Below are 20,462 nucleotides of genomic sequence, written 5' to 3' on the forward strand. Positions count from 1 at the left end.
TACATCAGTTGCTCATGTGTGGACAAGCTAGCTAGAAGAACTCTTTTAGTTGGAAGAAACACAAGGTTGTTGGATGCTTGGAGCTCATTGATTTTGAAGAGGTTACTGCTGCACAGTCACACCACTTTGCAGATGCAAGCAAAGATAGCTATAGAGCAGTGGCCTACCCAGTGTTGCACAAGTGCTCTCAGGTGCACAGTGCTTTTATCGTGAGAAAATCTAGGGTAGCTTCATTGTGGTCAGTTACCATCCCTTATATGGAGCTCACTGCTGCTATGATAGCAAGTTGTATGGACACATTGTGGAGGAAGGAGCTCCACTTGCAGTTTCATGACTCAGGTTTTTGGACCCATAGTACAAATGTACTTTGGTACTGAAGTACATCAAGAACGAAACTTCCAGGTTTCTTTGCAAAACGAGTTTCAGAAATTCTTAAGGTCTCACAGGCATCTCAATGGAGGTGTGTAAACACTTCAAGCAACCTGACAGATATGACCTTTTGAGGGTTGAAGGTGAAAGCATTTCTGAAGAATGAGACATTGGTGTCAGGGCCTCAGTATCTTCTTCAGCCTGAAAGGGAATGGGCCTGTGCATCTCAGTTGTTCTGAAGAACTCCTGCTAGATGATCTCGAAGACTAGTAGAGCGTTACAATGAATGCAAAGCAGATTGAAGAGGAGGTGGATTCGGTAACATGTATAATCCATCGCTCCTCGTCTTGAACCCATTTGTGGAAGACAGTGGCCTGGATTCTTAGATGAAGAACAACAAGGGGATTCTTTGGAGTGAAAGACTGAGAGGGTCAAAGGTCAGATTGGCCAAGGTTGTCTCTTAGGGGAGGAGCTCAGAAAGGCTGAAAGGGAGATCATGGAGTTTTGCCAAAGAAAGAGAATTCCAGATGAATTCTCACATTTGCAAAGGGGAAGAAGTGTGAAGAGGATGAGCCATATTTTCAAGATCAATCCAGTATTTGAAAATGGTGCCTTGTACATTGGTGGACAGCTTAGTAGGCCATCCATGCCTGAAGAATCTAAACATTCTGTCAGACTGGCAAAGGATCTCCACATCTCAGACATCATTCTGAGGCAGGTCCATCAAGAGGTGGGACATGGTGGCCATAACCATATGTAGTCCAGGTTGTGCCAAAAATACTGGATCCCTGTGCTAGTACAGCTATAAGAAGAATCCTGCCTCAGTGTGTTGCTTGTTGGTGGTTGCAGGCAGCCCCAGGATGCCAGCACATGGCAGATCTACCTCTGGACAAAGCCTCTTCAGATGATCCTTTGTTTACATGTGTAGAAGTGGACTACTTTAGACCTTTTGAGGTGAGGAGCAAAAGAAGTACAGTACAGTGAAGAGATATGGGATCATATTTTCCAGTCTAGCTATTTGAGCTTTTATATTGAAGTGGCATCATCTTTGGGCCACAGACTCCTTTGTTAATGCACTTTGACGCTTTATAGCAAGGCGTGGACAGGTTTGTGAACTGAGCTCTGATAATGCTATGTTACCTGGGTTATGTTACATGAATGTTACCTGGGTTTCAGCAATTAAGTTACAGAGAAAGGTTGAACAAGTTAGGTCTCTATTCATTGGAGCGTAGAAGGTTGAGGGGGGATTTGATCGAGGTATTTAAAATTTTGAGAGGGATAGATAGAGTTGACATGAACAGGCTGTTTCCACTGAGAGTAGGGGAGATTCAAACTAGAGGACATGATTTGAGAGTTAGGGGGCAGAAGTTTAAGGGAAACACGAGGGGGTATTTCTTTACTCAAAGAGTGATAGCTGTGTGGAATGAGCTTCCAGTAGAAGTAGTAGAGGCCAGTTCAGTTGTGTCATTTAAGGTAAAATTGGATAGGTATATGGACAGGAAAGGAGTGGAGGGTTATGGGCTGAGTGCGGGTAGGTGGGACTAGGTGAGATTAAGGGTTTGGCACGGACTAGGAGGGCCAAGATGGCCTGTTTCCGTGCTGTGATTGTTATATGGTGATGAACTTTGCTTGAGCTAAATTACTTGAGCTTTGCTTGAGGTCTTTGCTTGATGAACTTTGCTTGAGCTACGAGTTAGGAGAAGCTTGAAAAGTAGAACCATTCACAGATCAGTGACATCTTCCTTCAAAACAGAATGAAATGAATTTTTAACCCCACCTTCCCAGCTAGTTCACATCATGAAGGAACATGGGAGAGATTAATCAGGTCAGTGTGAAAGGTCTTCAATCCTACCATGAAGGTACAGAATCTTGACGAAGAGGGTGTCCACACAGTCCTTTGTGAAGTAAAGGCTACTATCAATGGTTGTCCCCAATTACTAAGGCATCCTCCAATCCCAATGATTTGGAAGCACTAACATACAACTGTCCATTGCTTCTGAAGACTGCACCATCCTTACTACCAGGAGAATTTCAAAAGGAAGACATTTATGCTCATTGTAGGTGGAAGTAGGTCTAATATATGTCAAACTTGTTTTGGAAACAGTGGGCCAAGGAGTACTTACCGCAGTTACAGGAACATCAGAAGTGGTCAGGTATAAAGCACAATTTCCTGCCAGGAGACATTCTGCTCATAGTTGATGTCACAGCACCTCACAACTCAAGGATCACGGGAAGAGTTTTTGAGATAGAAGATGATTTGTGCTGCAAGTGCATATCAATTCCAAGTTCAGCTGTCTGGACAGGCATATAACCAGGATCTGTCTTCGACAGAAGGCAGAGGTTGGAGGAGCTACAGCTCTAGAAGTTTCATGACTTTGATTTGACTTACTAATTTGACAGAGATTGATGGTAAAGATCACTCTGAACTGGGCTAAGTGCTGGTAATCTCTGGCCTAGGTGACTATTACATGACGATTTGAAGAAAAAGTAGAAAGAGGACATCTGTACAAATGTTTATCCTTGAAGATTTCATGTCTCCTATTGTTGTAGTACTGTATGTAGTTGTAATTATTATAGGGGCTTGGATGTAGGAACCACGTATTGATTTACTGTCTATCTGAATGGTATTTGTGTTGTGCTGGGTTTTGTGTTTGTTTTGGGCTGGGGAATGGTAGAAGCGAATTAGCATAGTCATGTATTCCCCCTTTGTGCCATTAGTTTAGTTAGAAACACACTGAGTAGGGTTTGGTTATATTTTGTCGACCGCTTATTTTGTTAGCTTGCTTGTTTCGCTAACTTCACTTATTTTGCTTATTCTGCTATCACTAATTTTGATTGCTCATCTTTGCTGGTTTGATAATAAATGATTAAACGTACTTTCCTTGACTTGGAACTCAGTTATTTAGAGTTGCTTCATATAGTGTCGAGTCCCTCAGTAATCGCTACGTTACCCTTGAAGTTGCCAGTCATTAATATGGTCGAGATTGGCTCATTAAGTTATTTCTTATCAGGTTGCTGAGATTTCAGTCATACTTTGATGCTATACCCAGAACATAAATGAGAAATTGAAAACTCACTGACATCAGGAACATTCTTAGTGCAACTGTCTGTACCAGTGCTATCATCTACTGATGTGAAAACATCATCATCAATAGAATTTCTGTTGCTGTAAAAAGAGAAATAAAACAGCAATGTTACCCAATTGTAAAAGGATTCTTCCTCTAATTGTCTATTTTAAGTGTTCTTCTTTGAACTTAGACTCTGTGTGTGTGTGTGTGTGTGTGTGTGTGTGTATGTGTGTGTGTGTGTGTGTGTACGTGTGTGTGTTTGTGCGTGTGTGTGTGTGCGTGCGTGTGTGTGTGCGTGTGTGTGTGCGTGTGTGTGTGTGTGTGTGTGCGTGTGTGTGTGTGTGTACGTGCGCGTGCACGTGCATCTTACCTAAATGATTTTTCCATGTCATCCTCAGTTCGCCGCCTGTAGATAGATTCCTTGCTTGGTGGCTCAACACAGTAAGAACTGACACTGCTCAGTGACTCACAGCTTTCACTTTTCTTTAGATTTGTGTAGAACTGTAAAATGATAAGATGTAATAAACTCTGCAGCTGTTGATTACATATAATAAAACTACTAGGAATATAAACTGAGAGAAAATACAATTAAAAATCAGCCATTTAGCAAGGAAATCGGGAAGTACTTTCTTTAGAAAGGGTAGTGGAAAAGAGGAACATCTGGCTGAAAGAAAACTCTATGGATGCTGACTGAATAGAATTTTTGATAAAATCAAATAGTAATTCAAAGGCCTGGCCTAACAATCCCAAATTCAAATCTTATAAGGCAGGTGTGGAACTTAAATTCAGTTAATAATTTGAAATTATAAAAAGGAAAATAATGACAACCAAAATATTTGCTGGTTGCGAGAACCCACATTTCTTATCTGTTCTATTATAAGTACCTACAAGAAAATCAATCTCAGGGTAGTATGGTGACATTTACATACTTGGATAATAAATTTACTTTGAACACTGAACATAGTTTATCAATGTCCTTCAGAGGAAGAAATCTATCTTCCTCACGTCATCTGACAGTTTTATGACCCTAGACTCTACAATGTGGAGTAGTTCAGTAGGAAATTCCAAAGGAAGTTAGGGACAGCATAACAAGTCTTTACCCATCTATGCCCTGACCACCCCCCCACAAAAAAAGAATAAATAAAAAATAGGATATCACTGTTGGATTATTGGTGATGAGGTAGAAATCAACCAGAAATTGAATTATTGATAAAACAAGTCTGCTTATATTCCTCTTTACTATGGGAGATTTACATCTTGTTCTCACAACTTACTTCACAGAATTTTATAAAGATATAAGCTTCAGTCAAACAAAATATTTTCAACTATATAAGGAAGAAAGAAAATGAATAAGATCCAAGTGCCAAATTTCATTCTGGCTCAACTTAAGATTATTACAAAGTAGGAAATAAGATATGTTTGCAGATACAAATAAAGCATGAGTAAAATACAGTAATTATAGGAATAACAAGCTGATTCATTATCCCTTTTCTTTATTGTTGTGATGAGCCTTCTGCCAGAAACCCACACTGCTCAAACATTTGCATTTTCCAGCTGCAAGTCGACTCACACTAAACACGAGCAGCATCTTAAACTGACATTTCTCCAGCCTGATTCAACAATATTAGGGCCTGTTGTATTTTCAGGACTGTCTTCAATGAGAACAACTAATGCAGAATCCTTCGTCACCAGGACAATGCAACAAAAAAAATCAGTAACATGACTAAAAAAAATTAAATGGATATATTCATTGTCAATTTATAATAGACAACTGACCCAAATAACTCAGAGTTCCCACGTATCGTTAGGGAGGACTGTTGATCGGTGGAAAACTGTGCATTAAATAAATATGTAAAGGAGAAAAGAATAGAAATATATACTGAAAGGATTAAATAATGTTATTTTTCTAGAGCATCTTTTTGTACTAAGGTCTAGTTTTTATAGTCTGTTTTTTCTGTTCCTGTACCTTTTTGTCTCAGCCACTGGTAAAGCAAGTCCTTCATTATACTTGTACCTCACTGTACCTAGAGTAGTAATAGTACTATGACAAAAAAAATGCAACTTATATGGGAGTAGATTCATGTGATTTCTAAATGCCGTTGCGAGTGTTCAGCTGAATGGTCCCATTTCATGTTCCTGATATAGAACATTATTGTTTCTCTCAGTGGGCAGATTTGCCTAGAGAACAATTTGTGGAAGCTTTCCTGCCTTACATCATTCTGGCTGCTGCTGCTGGCATCACTCTCATAGCTGACCGTCCTGGGTTTCACCGCTTGGAGACGCTTCAGTTTGGGTTTCTCACGTGGTAGGGTTTCATAACCCATGGTCGTTTTCTGACAGGGAATAAAGAAAGGGAAATTGAAGCACATTTAAACCAAAAGTTCTTTCTTTCTATACCAACATCTTTCAATGTGAGCTTACAATAAAGGAGAAAATGTACTTGATTGGAATCGTAAGCTTCATGATGGGTGTCTGTTGTTCATAATGCAGTGGTATTTTGTAATTGGCCAGTACTGAGTACTGAGTCAAACTAACTAACACAAAATCCTTCATTATACACTACAATAATAAACTAACATACTAATAATATAATGAAGAATGTTTCAGCTAATCTGGGAGCTGTCCATAATATTGTCTTATTGGATTTGCTGTTTATCACAAACTGCATAGATTCTTCCGGCAAAGAGGCCTCACTTTTTAAGGCCTTTGAAAAGTGAGGCCTGAACAGATAGGAAATGTCAAAGAAATAATGTAAGGAGCAAGCATCCACCTGCAAGAAAATGTTTTGCAGCTGTTTCACCTCTTGCTTTCACCCTTAACTTCAGTCAGAGAGTCACAAGTTCAAATTCCACCCCGTGACTTTGGCATACTCAGCAATGGAGGTGCTGATTTTGGATGAGGTGTTGAACTGACACCCTCATTGCACACCCAGGTGGAGGTAACCAATGCCATTGTACCATTCCCAGAAGAGCAAAGCTGTTTGCTCAGTCCACTGGCTGTCATTTATCTCTGAACCAACAATTAACAACGAAAGATCGGGACATTCGTTTTGTCGTTCTTCATTCGCTTCTGGCCAGCAAAATCTATCTAATGTACTATTAGAAGTCAGAAAAAAGGAAAGGAAAGTGGACCTTAATAGCTGCTGATCAAGATACATTTTGAAAACCGTAAGAAAGGCCTAGATTGAAGATGCTGACCTGCTCTGGGATCTCTGGCGTCTCTTGCTTTAGCAAGGGTTTGAAGTAGGCCACAGCGCTGTTTTAGACACCAGACAGAGTCTAGCTTACTTTAAAGATCAATGAAACCCCAGCATATTGTTTCCGAACAGATGGAAAATTGTTATACCTCCTGCTTGTCTTTGTTTGTCTTTATCTGTAGAATTTCCTTATTCAGCTGACGACATGTGTCCTGAAGTTCAATTACTTCACGACGGCATAGATCCTTGTCTATGATCATTTTGCTAATATGCAGTTGGGCTTCATCCCTAGCCGTATAAGCCTGTGGAAAATAAGAAAGCCAAGCAACAATTGTATTGTTACGTAACATTTTTATCAAGGTCTATGTTGCACTGGATAACCTCTGCTGTGGAAACATTTGAAAAATAGTTTAACTATTCCAGGGAATGGAATGAAAAAAAAACAAAAGCCTGCTGTCTTACTCCAAATAATTCTTGGTATATGTGCACGAGTGAAATCAGGATTATGTTTGGACACGATTGCCCAAAGACTGTGTGACCCTCAGGCTCGGCCAGCTCACGTTCGTCTAGGGAATCAGCCATCGGTCCTGCAGTGGTCTACCAGCTCTCTCCATACGCGTCTTCCCTCTTCCTCTCTCCTCGACAAAAGACTGTGAAAAACCCGGCTCCCAGACGCACAAGAAAGAACAACATTTCTCCCATTGGACAGCCACTGAATTCCAAAGTCCAGTTATCTCTGGTCATAACCTAAACATTGCTGTGACAGAGAAACCATTACCTCAACAGTGGAGCACTACATAGAAGCCATTACATTAGTCTTAGCAGTGAAACCTCACAATGTGTTACAACTGAATGTAGGAACATAACAACAGGGTTTGACTATTTACTCCATCAAGATTGTTCCATCATTCAGCGTAATTTTGTCTACTCTGTGATTCATCTTCCCGTTTTATTCATAACCTTGAATACATTTAATAGAAATCTGTCAACTGCAGCTTGAATAATTCTTAAATAACACCTGACTTTTGGCTGGGAGCTACTTGTTTCTATAACTAAAAGAAAATGCCATATTTAACTTTTCTTACCTCATCACGTTCCTTTTGTAGTTCTAAGACTTGTGACTGGAGTGAGCTGATTTTATCCTTGTACATATCACAGTCGATCTTCAAAGTGGCACATTCCATTAACATATTTTCTTTCTCATCTAAATACTGGTAGGTAGAAGGAAGTAAAACAGATGTCATATTTTGATACTGATATATGTTTCAGATGGACAAAGGTTGAACCTTGTGGCTTCAAGTTCAAATAACATTTAGGAGCATGGGTTTGGTAAATCAAAGCTGGATTCATTCTAAATGGTGGCTGTAGAAAATGGTCAAGCAATGGAAAGTAATTAGACATGCAGAAACTTTGTTAATCTTTCCACTTTATATAAATGGGAATATCGGTGGGAAATTTACTGAAAAGTTCCCTTTTGAATGAGTGATTTTTTTTCCTTTTGCCAATTTCCTGTTTAACTTCTTTCCAATCTGAAATGTAAAGTTTGTTCATGTGATACTTCTCAGTGGATAAAGCTTTGAAGCTGTTCATTTCTCTTTTGCTTTCTCGTTCTCTAATTACGCCTTCAATGACCATTTACAAAGTCTGACCCAAACATATTCACCTCATTCCTTAGCTGCTCAGCCTGGTCCAGTTCCAAGCGCAGTGAACTCATTTCTTTCAGTAGATCCTGCCTTTCTTCCTGCGCTTCTACACGATCCTGTTCCAAGATATCTATTGTCACCTAATTTTTTTAAAAAACATGTTTTTTAGAAACTTATGCATAAATTGTTGCTCAAGTAAATTGTTCATGTTCTGAAAGGCAAATAGATCTCTATAGTAATAGAGGCAACAGAAGTAATGGTGAATATTACAACAATGACAACATTTCAAAGTCACAAACTGTATTAAGCATAATTTTTTTTTCTTAAGTGTTTTCACATCCTCCATAAGATCTAATCATTTATCATAAAAACAAATGTTTATATTCTGGTATTGACATTAACTTGAAAGAAAAGTTCAAATGATGATAAAAGAATTTGAGTGAAACATACAGGAAACCATCCTTATGTGATAGTGGTAAATGTATTTTATAGTGTAAGGAAACTAAATATCATAAGGTTTTGGGCTTTTGAAATGAAAATGGAAAATGTTGAAACTGCTCAGCAGGTCAGGCACCATTTCAGTGTTAGCATATCAGGTTGAAGATCTTGATGAAATAAGTTTAGTATTGCCCTTGTAAAATCTGGTTGCCATCTAATACATCAGAACAAAATTCAAAATGGAAATACATTTCAAATGCAGAGTACAACTTGCCAATGTTACTAAATAATTAGCTATTGAATGAATGAAGAAATTTATATATAAATACATGAAAATAATCAAAATACAACATTCTTACTGGGTTCATTTGTAACTCTTGGATCCTGAGTCTCAGTTTATCAATTTCTTCTTTTAAATGTAGAAGTTCTTTTTGTTTGGGTTTGAATTCCTCTCGTAGCTTTGACGACATTCTTCGTTCAACATCAAATTCCACTCTTAGTTTCTTATTGTCCATTGTAAGATTGTCCACCTTTAAAGGAAGTCAAACAGGATTTGGCACTCAGCCAACATATAAAAAAGGGGATTTTCTTTTCTTAAAGTGCTTTGAAATCCAAAACCATCTATAAACAATCACCAGTCTAGCATTCTATATTCTTTGCTTCTAAGAATGGTTATTAACTGGAAGTGATCTTTATAATTGTATCCTAAAAATAACAATAAGGTGAAAGGGTTGGCTTAGAGATAGTTAGTTGATAAGAATGATATCATTTAGGTTACTGCTGAGAAGCTCCACTGGAATTAACTTATAATTAGTAATTTAGTAGAAACTCTCTTCAGGTTGCAATTAATTTGCTGGCCCACTCTTTATTTACTGTGATGGTATAACAGACTGGTTTTGAATGATGTATATTAGAATTATTTTCATTCCAAATTAGGCTCTACATCCTAATAAAACAGATTTGGAGTTGGGGATGTAATGAATGTGGCCGAATACCTACATGTGTTGAAATCACTTTTATATGGGTTGCAGAAAAAGCTATCAGATATAATTGTTGTAATTAAACCATAACCCTTCTCAATTAAATACATGGAAAAATTAATAAGAGCAGGTGACAATGACAAAATTTTAACCAATGGACTCTGAAAGTTTGTAATTTGTATACAACAAAACATAAATTGAATAAATTATTTAAAAGGCTATACAATTTTCAAGCCATAAGTATTCATTCTCATAAATCTCTTATCCAATATACAGGCATAAATTAAAGAATTTCTATTGCCTAATTATCCACAATTTTCACCCTTGTATTAACAATGCAGTCAGTTGGTACCTGCAGCGTGATGTTGAGGGATGAGGCTATTTCATGAGCTATGGCCTTCAGTAAAGTTTATTAAATCTAGGCAGAGGGCAGAGCAACATGGGAAGGAGAGAAGTCGTATGCTGCATGTCTCCTTGATTTATTAGTTTATTTTTACAATGGCATAATTAAATAAATTCATTCAGTGCTACAATACAAACAATGCAGACGGCAGTTTAAAAGCAAACCTAATACAATTTCAAGAAATCAGAGAGAAAGATTGCTGTATTTAAGTGCATCTGTTCTAACAAAGACCATCTCTCTGTTCATGCTTTTAACAGTCATTGGTTATTCGTTTTAAGTATTTGCAAACTACAATATCTATTTATTTCCACTTGAAATTAGAGAAAGATGAAGCTATACCTCTGAGGTATATTAAAAAAATAGATCAAAGTCAAACTTTGCTATCACCGAAGCACACTCCAAATGATGCCCAAAACTAACAAATGGATATAGCATGTTAAATTATTTTTTGGCTGCATGTGGGCATAAAAGATCCCTGTTACTGAGACTTCTCGTTGTTGTTATAAGAAAAGACCATCAATTCACTTACATAAAAAAGAAGAAAAAGAGTCATTTACAAAGTTTTGAACCTTTCCTTTCTGTTGGAATACCAGCAAATTGCAATTCTCTATTCTCTGACTTAACGCTCTCTCATTGCTTTTCAGATCTTCTGCATTTAAAAATTGATGAGATTGACTTTCTTGAATAAAGAGCATGCTACTGTGGATAACTCAGTTGAACAGGGGGATGGAAGGAGCTCAGAATAGTAGTGATACCCAGTAGGCAGTTACTTTTACTGCTGTAATCATGAACCCAGGTTGTGTCTAGAGTCTATGATTATGACATTGAGGGTGGCTTAGCTGCACCAGTGGGGAGGAACAAGAGTCCAGGGATGATAGTAATAGGAGACTGGAAAAAGAGGGGAATAGATAGGTGCTTCTGTTGTTGTAAATATAACTCCAGGATGGCAAGGAGCCTCCCTAGGTCCAATGACAAGGACGTCACCGAATGATTTCAGGGCATTCTAAAGTGTGAAGGTAAACTGCCAGGGGTTCACATTGGTACCATTGACGTAGATGAAAATATGAATGAAGTCCTGAAGCATGAATGTAGAGAGTTAGATAGCAGAATAATATGCAGGACCTCTGGATTACATCTGGTGCCGCAAACTTGTGAGCATAGGAACAGAGGTAGAGATCGGATTAGTGAATGGTATGAAGGTGTTATAGGGCAGAAAAACTGTTGGTTTCTGATTCAGTGGAAGTTTTCCTGGGAGCTGTATGACAACAGGAGGATTTTAATCCTGATAATTGCAAGGTGATGCACTTTGGTTGAAGTTACACGAGTGGGACACACAGTATTAAGGAATAGAAGGGAACTGAGGTACAAGTCCAATGATTCCCCAGGGTGCCTGTCTTCATTTGTCAGGGCAAACAATATAAAATCAGGGAAGGTTATGGTACAGCTGTGTAAAACACAGGGTAATCCACATCAGAAGTATTTGTTCGGTTTTGACGACCACACAGAAGGATGGGTGTGATTACAGGGGAGAGGGTGCATATATTACCATGATTTGTTTGGGATGGAGTGTTTCATTTATGAAGAGGGATAGATGAGCAGAAGAGGCCAAGGAATAACCTGACAGAAGTGCATAAAATTATGAAGAGTTGATGGTAAAAAATTTTTTTACCACCTCTGAGCTATCTAAAATTAGAAGATAAAGGCTTAGTTAAAAATTGTAGAGGGTACATGAGGAATGATTTTTTTCATTCAGAATCTGTGTGAAGGGGTGATGGAGGGTCTCACAAGACTTAAGGAGCTTCCAGTCAATCAGATGAATCACAACACATAGAAGGTAGGCACAGGTACACAGTATTAGTATGGGTGGGTACCGGTTTGTTGACTTGCACATGGTGGACCAGAGGGACTCTCTGTGCACATGAATCTTTGACTCAGTGATTCTTGGGGTATCTCCCCAAAGTGTACTTTTCTGCACAGTATAGAGAGCTGTTGGAGTTACTCTACCTAAACACAAGATAGTTCACTATTGAGATGAGCTAGATCAGGAAGCTGTCTCAAAATCTCTTGCAAGCTTCACTTAATCTCTGACTTCCAATATTATACAGTTAAATGTATCGAAAAAATAAACTGGCATTTCTTCGCACCTCCTACCCATCCTTTACCACACAACTCACAACTCCATAACATTCCCATCCTCCCATTCACATCCACCCTCCCTACTCAGAACAAATGCTGTCGAAGGTCTGGAAGTACATTCTGAACACCATTCCGAACTGAACTTGGGTTATATCAGGAATGTCTGATTGAATGAGAAAAAGCAATACCTGCTGTTGCAACTCTCTGCTTCGTGTCACAGACATTTCCTTCTCCTGGAGGCTGTTTGTATACCGCATTAATATCTGATAATTTTCTTCCTTCAGACGAATCATTTCATCATGGTGACGATTCCAGTCCATTTTCATTCTGCTTAAGTTAAGCTCAGCTGCCCTCAAACTCTTGAGCTCAGTCTTCAGTTGCTGATTTTGTTCTTCCAAGCTTTGAACTTTCTCATTCAACCGATGCTTGATACATTTTTCTTCTCCTAACCATTTCTGAGCCTTCATTACCTCATTCATTAGAAACTGAATCAAATTCAAATTTCCTTTTTCAACTACAACCAAAGGAAGAAAATGGAACAATTTTCATTGTCCTTTCTTTAATACTTATTGTTAAATGTTTATTGGTTTATGTACATCCATATTTGAAAACTCTAAGACCTATCAGATATTTGAATGGATAGAAGAAACTGATACCTCAATGCTACTAAAAACAATTAAATAAGATTCTTGTGGACCTCAATTTAAAGTAGCAAAACATTTTCAAGTTTCTTAAATGTTGTTGGAATCTACATCTAAATTCTAGGCTTTTTTTTATTGAACTGACATTTTACCTTTAAAGTTAATTTTGTTCCATTGATAACTGTTGCTCGTCCTACAAATATGAGGATTAACTCTAAAAGTTAGAAACCTTTCACCATTTAGAACAATTCCCAGTCTTTGCCTTCCCTAGAGAAATGACTCTATTAATAGAAAATCATTATTATTTACAAGAAAAGTAATGTAAATTTAATCATACCTTGGAGCTACTGACAGGCATTAGGTTATTTAGGTAAGACTTACCAAGGTGGGGTTTAAATATGTATACTGAAGATGATTATTAATTAGTTTATGTGTCAAGATGGTTAGTGTCAAGAATCAAGCAGGAAGGAGAGAAGAGAGACATTGTAAAGAAAGGGTACAATGAGAATAATTGTGCTTTTTAAACTTGTAAACACAGTTAATAAAGGTTACCCAGAGATAAATGAAATTTTGATAGCTTTGTAAAATATAATCTTTGGAATAAGTGCTGAAGGATCCCACAGGGACTAACAGTAAAATTTCTCCCCTCTTTTTCCTTGGAACCTAAGCAATTAAAATTTGTATTTTAGAATTATTTCCCTTTCCCCAGTTTGTACTCGACGGCAAATGTGCTGAGAGAGCAAACAGGCCAGCAGCAAGGAAGATATAATTAGTTTATTGGAGAGAAAATCAGATGAAAGGTACTGCTTCATTACTCTTGGTGATTTCTGCAACCAAGTGAATCTGTGTGATTATTGGGTCATTGTAAAATCAGCTTAGTGATAAAGCCCAACGCACTCGAATAACCGGGCAGTCTCCCTGCCTCGGTAGGCAAATGATGAGCAATCACTTAGATTCATAACTTAGCAAGACAAAACAAATATAAGCAACTCAAAAACAAGCTAAGTTGTGCAATGTCTAGAGAGGGATAATTATTATGAAGTAGTAAAATGCAGAAGATGCAAAAGGGAAGTACACACAGCTCTATAAATAGCTGGCTTATTTGCAGTGCATCTTCATCTTGAGGCAGGAAAGGTTTTTGTTACACAGCAGCTTTTTAAAAATGAGAATATATCCAAATTAAGTGAAGCTTTTCTAAGAGCAGCATGTTTTCTTAAATGCTGGAGGATTGCTATGCATCTGCAGATGGCAGTATGAGCTTGTGTAAGCAGGTTGGCCAGTACCACGGCAACATTATCACTCGGAGCTTGAAAACATCAGAGGTTTATCAGCCAGCTGTTGGAGTTCATGCAGCTGGGGGTACAGTCAACCTGATACTGTCCTCAAACCTCATCAACAGAAGCATGCAGGATATAGCCCCAGAGGGCACAGCCTCAGAATAGAATGTCCCTTTAGAGCAGAGATGAGGAGGAATTCCTTTAGCTAGAGGGTGGTGAATCTGTGGAATTCTTGTCACAGACAGCTGTGGAGGCCAAGTCACTGGATATATTCAAGGCGTAGGTTAGCAGGTCTTGATTAGGAAGGGCATCAAAGGTTATGGGGAGAAGACAGGAGAATGGGATTGAGAGGGATAACAAATCAACCAAGATGGAATGACTCAATGGGCCGAATGGCCTAATTCTTCTCCTTTGTCTTATAGATGTTGGATAATACTGCTTAGTACTTGGGTTCAAATATTGTGTGTAAAATTCCCAATCTCAGTGCAAGCTATTGTGCACAGCATTTTAGTGAAGGAAGAAAGAGGATGCTAGGGATAGAAAAATAGATATTAGGAAGATTCAGAGGTGGACAAATATTCCTATGCATCTTAGAGAAATTGGTTGAGAGAGGTTTGAGGTGAACTTCGGAAGCAAAGTACTCCTTCTCACAGGTAATTCCTGACTTGACATGAAGAATGCAGGATATGAACAATGGGAGTAAAACGTATGAAAAGAAGCAAATAAAAATCAATCTTACCAAATATACTGCTACAATCCTTAGTGGGTTCTTTCCCAGTTATTAACGTGTATATTTCAGGATTATAGAAACCTAAAGACTCCAAAAAGGCAACAGCTCCTTTCTTTCCACGCGTTCTCAAAAGATCAAGCATATATCCTAGAAATAAAAAAATAACACCAATGAGCTGGATAGGGAAAAATAATGGGAAAAAAATGATAAATGTCAACATCAAATTGTTAAAATAATTTCAACTGGTTTGGCTATTTTGAAATCGTTTAATGAACTTGTAATTGTAATTGGCTAATTGTTAGTGTGCATTTTATGTGATTTAGTGCTGACAAAAAGGGTTATGCATCCTTGATTGCACCAGTGAAACCTGCTGGAACATTGAGGGTCCTAAGAACAGAAAGTGAGACAAACCTGCATTTAAAAAAAATCTACTGATTCAGTTGAATTTGCTGTGAAGACACGCAGTTCAGCTCATAAAGAATGCTTTGATGTAACAGAATTGTGCTGCCAGTAATATTTTCCCTCTACAACCTACCAGATAAGTCTATGACATTAACTGAAATCTGGTCCAGAGGGTCTTTTAGCTGCAGAAATCTGCTTGGATCAGCTTTGGCTCTAATTGCCTGCTTCACTCACATGTTGAAGGATGGCCAACATGAAAGATATCTCCCTAAAATAGCTAACTGTCACGGAAAAACTCACGGCAAAGCGGTCAGTGTCCCATTTCAAGGCAACAAAATTAAAGTACTTTTGAAATGAAACAAACAACAACACAAATCCTTACCAGTTCTCATGCACCGGTGTTTAAGGTGAGGGGCAAATAGAATTTCTTCCTCATCTGTCTCCCCAATGACATGACACTGGCGAAGAAAGGGTGTGACGTGGCAGGGTCGAACATTATTGGTGATTATGTGGCGTTGGCTTTCAATTAGGTCCCATATTGATTCTTCATCCAGATCTTTTATTTCCTTGTCACTTGAGGGAGTTTCATCCATGATCAATAACGGCTGAAAAGGGACATTAACAAACACTACTTTACTTAGCTGCAATATGTAGGAGTTACTGGCAAAGAAAACTTTTCCAGTGAGTAAGTGGTGGCGGGCCATCCACTTGAACCGCTTTAATTCTAGCAGTGAACATAATAGGGAGTTCTCAGCTTATAAATGAAGGTCAACCGTTTATTCATTTCCATGGACGCTGCTTGAATTGCTGAGTTCCTCCAGCACTTTGTGTGTGTTATAAAGGAATGGCTGTACATTTCCAAAGTTAGGAGAGTGTATGACATGGAGGGGATTTGCAAGCGGTAATGTTCCCATGTGCCTACTGCCCTTCTCTTCGAAGTAGCAGATTATGGGTTTTTTGCATTTGTGGACTGTGAGCTTCATTAAAAATTGATTATAGTAATCTGGTGTGGGGTTGGCTTTGAATGTAACGGTCCATGTAGATATGTCATTCAATGTGGCACACCACAATGACAGGACAATCACCAAGTTCCCATTCTGTTCTCAAAATTCTTTTTGAGTTCTACTGCAACTATAATGTTTTTATCATAATAACTAAAATTAATAAAAAGTCTAAAGAATGCACAAAGACAAGAACAATCATTTTACAGTGACAACAATTTTCCTGTCCATTCTCTAATGCCTTTATTAAATATTTTAGCATAAGACTTTATCTACCTGCAAACACTTAGCCTCATCTATCCTTATGAACGCAGTGACTCCTCGGACTGAATAATGAAAACTTAGGAGCCCAATATTGGGCCTCATATTGAGGCAGTGTGCAGCAGTGATCAATAACTGTCGGGAAACACTATCAAAGGTCAGACCAATTAAATGTTCACAATTAAATGAGGAAATTGGAGAAAGGAAAACAGCTGGAAGTACAACAGTGTTACTGGGTGGACATGTGAGGCCAGGAAAGAGTAGAGATAAATGGTAATTGAGAAAGGACATCTGTCGAATTGCTGGATTGAATACAAAATCCTCAGTCTGCACATACTAAATCACTTCCAGGGGGACTTCACCAATTGAAAATCCTACCATTCCCATTGTTCTCTCCCATCTCCATGGTGCTGTTATGATATACATCCAGCCGCACCAGGTTGCGGAATTCCAAAGCTCTAACTCTCTGGAGTATGGATAGCCTCCTTAAGGATTCAGGACTGTCCCACTAATTGGCTGCTATGTTTTGGCACAAGGATTTTGTTTTACAAGGAACAGCTGAATGGAGGCTCAGTGCTCAATTGTAAGATCAACGTGGGTTATTGTCCAGCGTCTTGTTTAGTGCTCAGTTCTCGTTTCAGTCTCCTACTGTGTCTCGATCCTAGCCTTGGATACTCCAACGCTTGAGTCCTCACCATTCTCGTCAGGGTCTCTCGTCACAGGTGCCTGCGGTGATTCAGCTTTTAGTTGGGGAGGAAATGGCTGGAAGGGTTTGATCCAAGAGACAGGGTATTTTCTGATGGAATTAAGAGTTTAATAGAGAATTTTTTGTCATAAAATCATAATCATTGATTCAAAATTTTAACAAACAATAAATCAGAGTTAGCAAGACAGGGAATGCTACAAAAAGAAAATAGATAGATGCTGAAATCGCCAAATCCTGGAACCTGCATAAAATGTTCCAAGTACCACTCACTGCAGTGTTTCTTGACCCTCTCCAAGATGTAAGTTAAGTAATATCTTGAGATCCATATCTGATTTAACCAGATCTCAGGCTTCTCTTACACTTCTGGATGATGCCAAGGCCATTCCAAGTTCAAGTAGCTCAGATTCCCTGGGAACTCTACCAGGAAAAATATCTTGCAGTTTAAGAAGGGAACATCTCACACCTGACATCAGTTCGTTCTTCATACGGATGCACAAAAATATAAAAGGACAATGCCAAGTGTGTGAGAGGCTTACATACCGATTTGTGTAGGAGTCTCCAACCGGTTTTATACTGAACATTGTTTCTGATCATCACATTGGTGTGGGTGATAGTAAGAGCATTGTCTTCCTGTGTCAGGATTCAGTTTTGTATTCAGAAGTGCTGAAACTGGATACATATCCTCAGCTCTGCCAGTGATGACACCACAGTCGTAGGCCATAACAAAGGTGACACTGAACAGAAGGGAGATTGAAAATCTGGCTAAGAGGTGCCATCACAACCCCTCTTACTCAATTTCAGCAAAACCAAGGAGCTGATTATAGACTTCAGGAGAAGGAAACCAGAGGTCCAAGAGCCAGAGGATCAGAGGTGGAGAGGAATAGTAACTTTAAATTCCTGGGTGTTAGTATTTCAGAGGACCTGTCCTGCACCCAGCACATAAGTGCAATTAAGAAGAAAGCGCGGCAGTGCCTCTCCTTCCTTAGGGGCTTGTAGAGATTCAACATTCATCTAAAACTTTGACAAGCTTCAATAGATGTGTACTGGAGAGTATATTTACTGGCTGTGTCACAGTCTGGTATGGAAACACCAATGGTCTTGAATGGAAAATCCTACAAAAAGTTGAGGATAAACCTCAGTTCATCATGGGTAAAGCCCTCCCAACCACTGAGCATATCTGCCTGAAACGATGTTACAGGAAAGCAGTATCCATCATCAGGAACCCTCACCAATCAGGACATGCTCTCTTCTCGCTGCTGCCATCAGGAAGAAGGTACAGGAGCCTCAAAACTCACACCACCAACTCCAGGAAGAGTTATTAATTACCCCTCTACCATCAGGCTCTTGAACCAAAGGGGATAACTTCAAAAACATTACTTGCTTGATCACTGAAATGTCCCCATGACCAATGGATTCACTTTCAAGGTTTCTTCATTTCATGTTCCCCATTTTTATTGATTATTCATTTATTATTAGTATCTTTTCTTTTGTATTAGCACTGTGGTTAAACAGCCTAGTTGGGTGGTCTTATTCCCTAGACTTATTAAGTATGCCCAAAAGAAAATGAATCCTAGTGTATATGGTGACATATATGTACATTGATAATAAAATTTACTTCAAACTTTGATCATTTAACTTACTTATTAGAAACTTCAATTTCTACCAGGAGAAAAAACTGATGCCTACAAGATGGCTTTTTTGAGCAGTTTGTGGTCAAGCCCACTAGGGAAAAGACAATTCTGCATTGGCTGTCTTATAATGAACCAGGTTTGATTAGGGAGCTTAAGGCAAAGGAACCCTCCAGAGTCAGTGTTTATAATATGACAGAATTCATCTGGAAGTTTGAGAGGATGAAGGTAAAAATGGATGTATCAATATTATAGTTTAGTAAAATTAACTACTGAGGATTGAAAGAGCAGCTGGCCATCATTGACTCGAAGGAGACACTAACAGGGATGATGGTAGTACAGCAATGGCTGGAGTTTCTGGGAGTAACTTGAAAGACACAGGATCAGCTCAGCCCAAAGAAGAAGATGCATTCTAAAGGGAGAATGAGACAACCACAACTGACAAGGGAAGTCAAAGACAGCATAAAAGAAAAAGGAGAGGGCATACAATACAGCAAAAATTAGAGGGAAGATAGGGAGTTGGTAAGCTTTTAAAAATCAACAGGAGGCAACTAAAAAGAAATAAGGAAAGAAAAGATTAAATATGCAGGTGAGCGAGCCAATAATGTAATAGCAAAAGGATTTGAATACAGGAGCCGGGAGGTTCTAATGCAGTTGTACAAGCCCTTGGTGAGACCGCACCTAGAGTATTGTGTGCAGTTTTGGTCCCCTAATCTGAGGAAGGACATTCTTGCCATAGAGGGAGTACAGAGAAGGTTCACCAGATTGATTCCTGGGATGGCAGGACTTTCATTTGAAGAAAGACTGGATCGACTAGTCTTATACTCACTGGAATTTAGAAGACTGAGAGGGGATCTTATTGAAACGTATAAAATTCTAAAGGGATTGGACAGGCTAGATGCAGGAAGATTGTTTCCGATGTTGGGGAAGTCCAGAACGAGGGGTCACAGTTTAAGGATAAAGGGGAAGCCTTTTAGGACCGAGATGAAGAAAAACTTCTTCACACAGAGAGTGGTGAATCTGTGGAATTCCCTGCCACAGGAAACAGTTGAGGCCAGTTCATTGGCTATATTTAAGAGGAAGTTAGATATGGCCCTTGTGGCTAAAGGGATCAGGGGGTATGGAGAGAAAGCAGGTACAGGGTTCTGAGTTGGATGATCAGCCATGATCATACTGAATGGCGGTGCAGGCTCGAAGGGCCAAATGGCCTACTCCTGCACCTATTTTCTATGTTTCTATGTTTCTATAAAACAGGATACCAAATTTTTTTCAGATATATAAAGGGTAAAAGAGAGGCAAAAGTGGACATTGGATTGCAGAAAAATGACACTGGAAAGTGGTAATGCGGAACAGAGAAATAGTGGACAAACTGAATAAGTATTTTGTATCAGTCTTCATTGTGGGAGACACCAGGAGGATGCCAGAAATTTGCAAGTGTCAGGGGGCAGAAGTGAGTATAGCCGTTATTACTAAGGAGAAGATGCCTTGGAAGCTGAAAAGTCTGAAGGTAGATAAATCACCTGGACCAGAAACACTACACCTTAGGGTTCTGAAGAGATTGTAGAGACATTAGTAACAATCTT

General features: G+C 38.8%; 1 protein-coding gene across 3 annotated transcripts in view; it reads right to left on the reverse strand.

The window, feature by feature from the left end:
- card14 (caspase recruitment domain family, member 14) overlaps positions 1-20,462 on the reverse strand; it is a 73,030-nt gene that overhangs the window by 42,615 nt on the left and 9,953 nt on the right. For 2 of the 3 annotated variants that reach the window (XM_059948505.1, XM_059948503.1), the window contains 10 exons: positions 15,666-15,888; positions 14,891-15,028; positions 12,422-12,747; positions 9,074-9,244; positions 8,297-8,416; positions 7,719-7,844; positions 6,783-6,935; positions 5,651-5,770; positions 3,808-3,938; positions 3,447-3,535 (listed from right to left, as the gene is read on the reverse strand). In XM_059948505.1, the coding sequence (XP_059804488.1) occupies positions 3,447-3,535; positions 3,808-3,938; positions 5,651-5,770; positions 6,783-6,935; positions 7,719-7,844; positions 8,297-8,416; positions 9,074-9,244; positions 12,422-12,747; positions 14,891-15,028; positions 15,666-15,876 (1,585 nt within the window). In that variant the 5' untranslated portion in view covers positions 15,877-15,888. The remainder of the gene's footprint in view (positions 1-3,446; positions 3,536-3,807; positions 3,939-5,650; positions 5,771-6,782; positions 6,936-7,718; positions 7,845-8,296; positions 8,417-9,073; positions 9,245-12,421; positions 12,748-14,890; positions 15,029-15,665; positions 15,889-20,462) is intronic. The other variant, XM_059948504.1, reaches the window with a different exon arrangement.

This window comes from Hypanus sabinus, chromosome 23 (assembly GCF_030144855.1).
Source record: "Hypanus sabinus isolate sHypSab1 chromosome 23, sHypSab1.hap1, whole genome shotgun sequence".
NCBI lineage: Eukaryota > Metazoa > Chordata > Chondrichthyes > Myliobatiformes > Dasyatidae > Hypanus > Hypanus sabinus.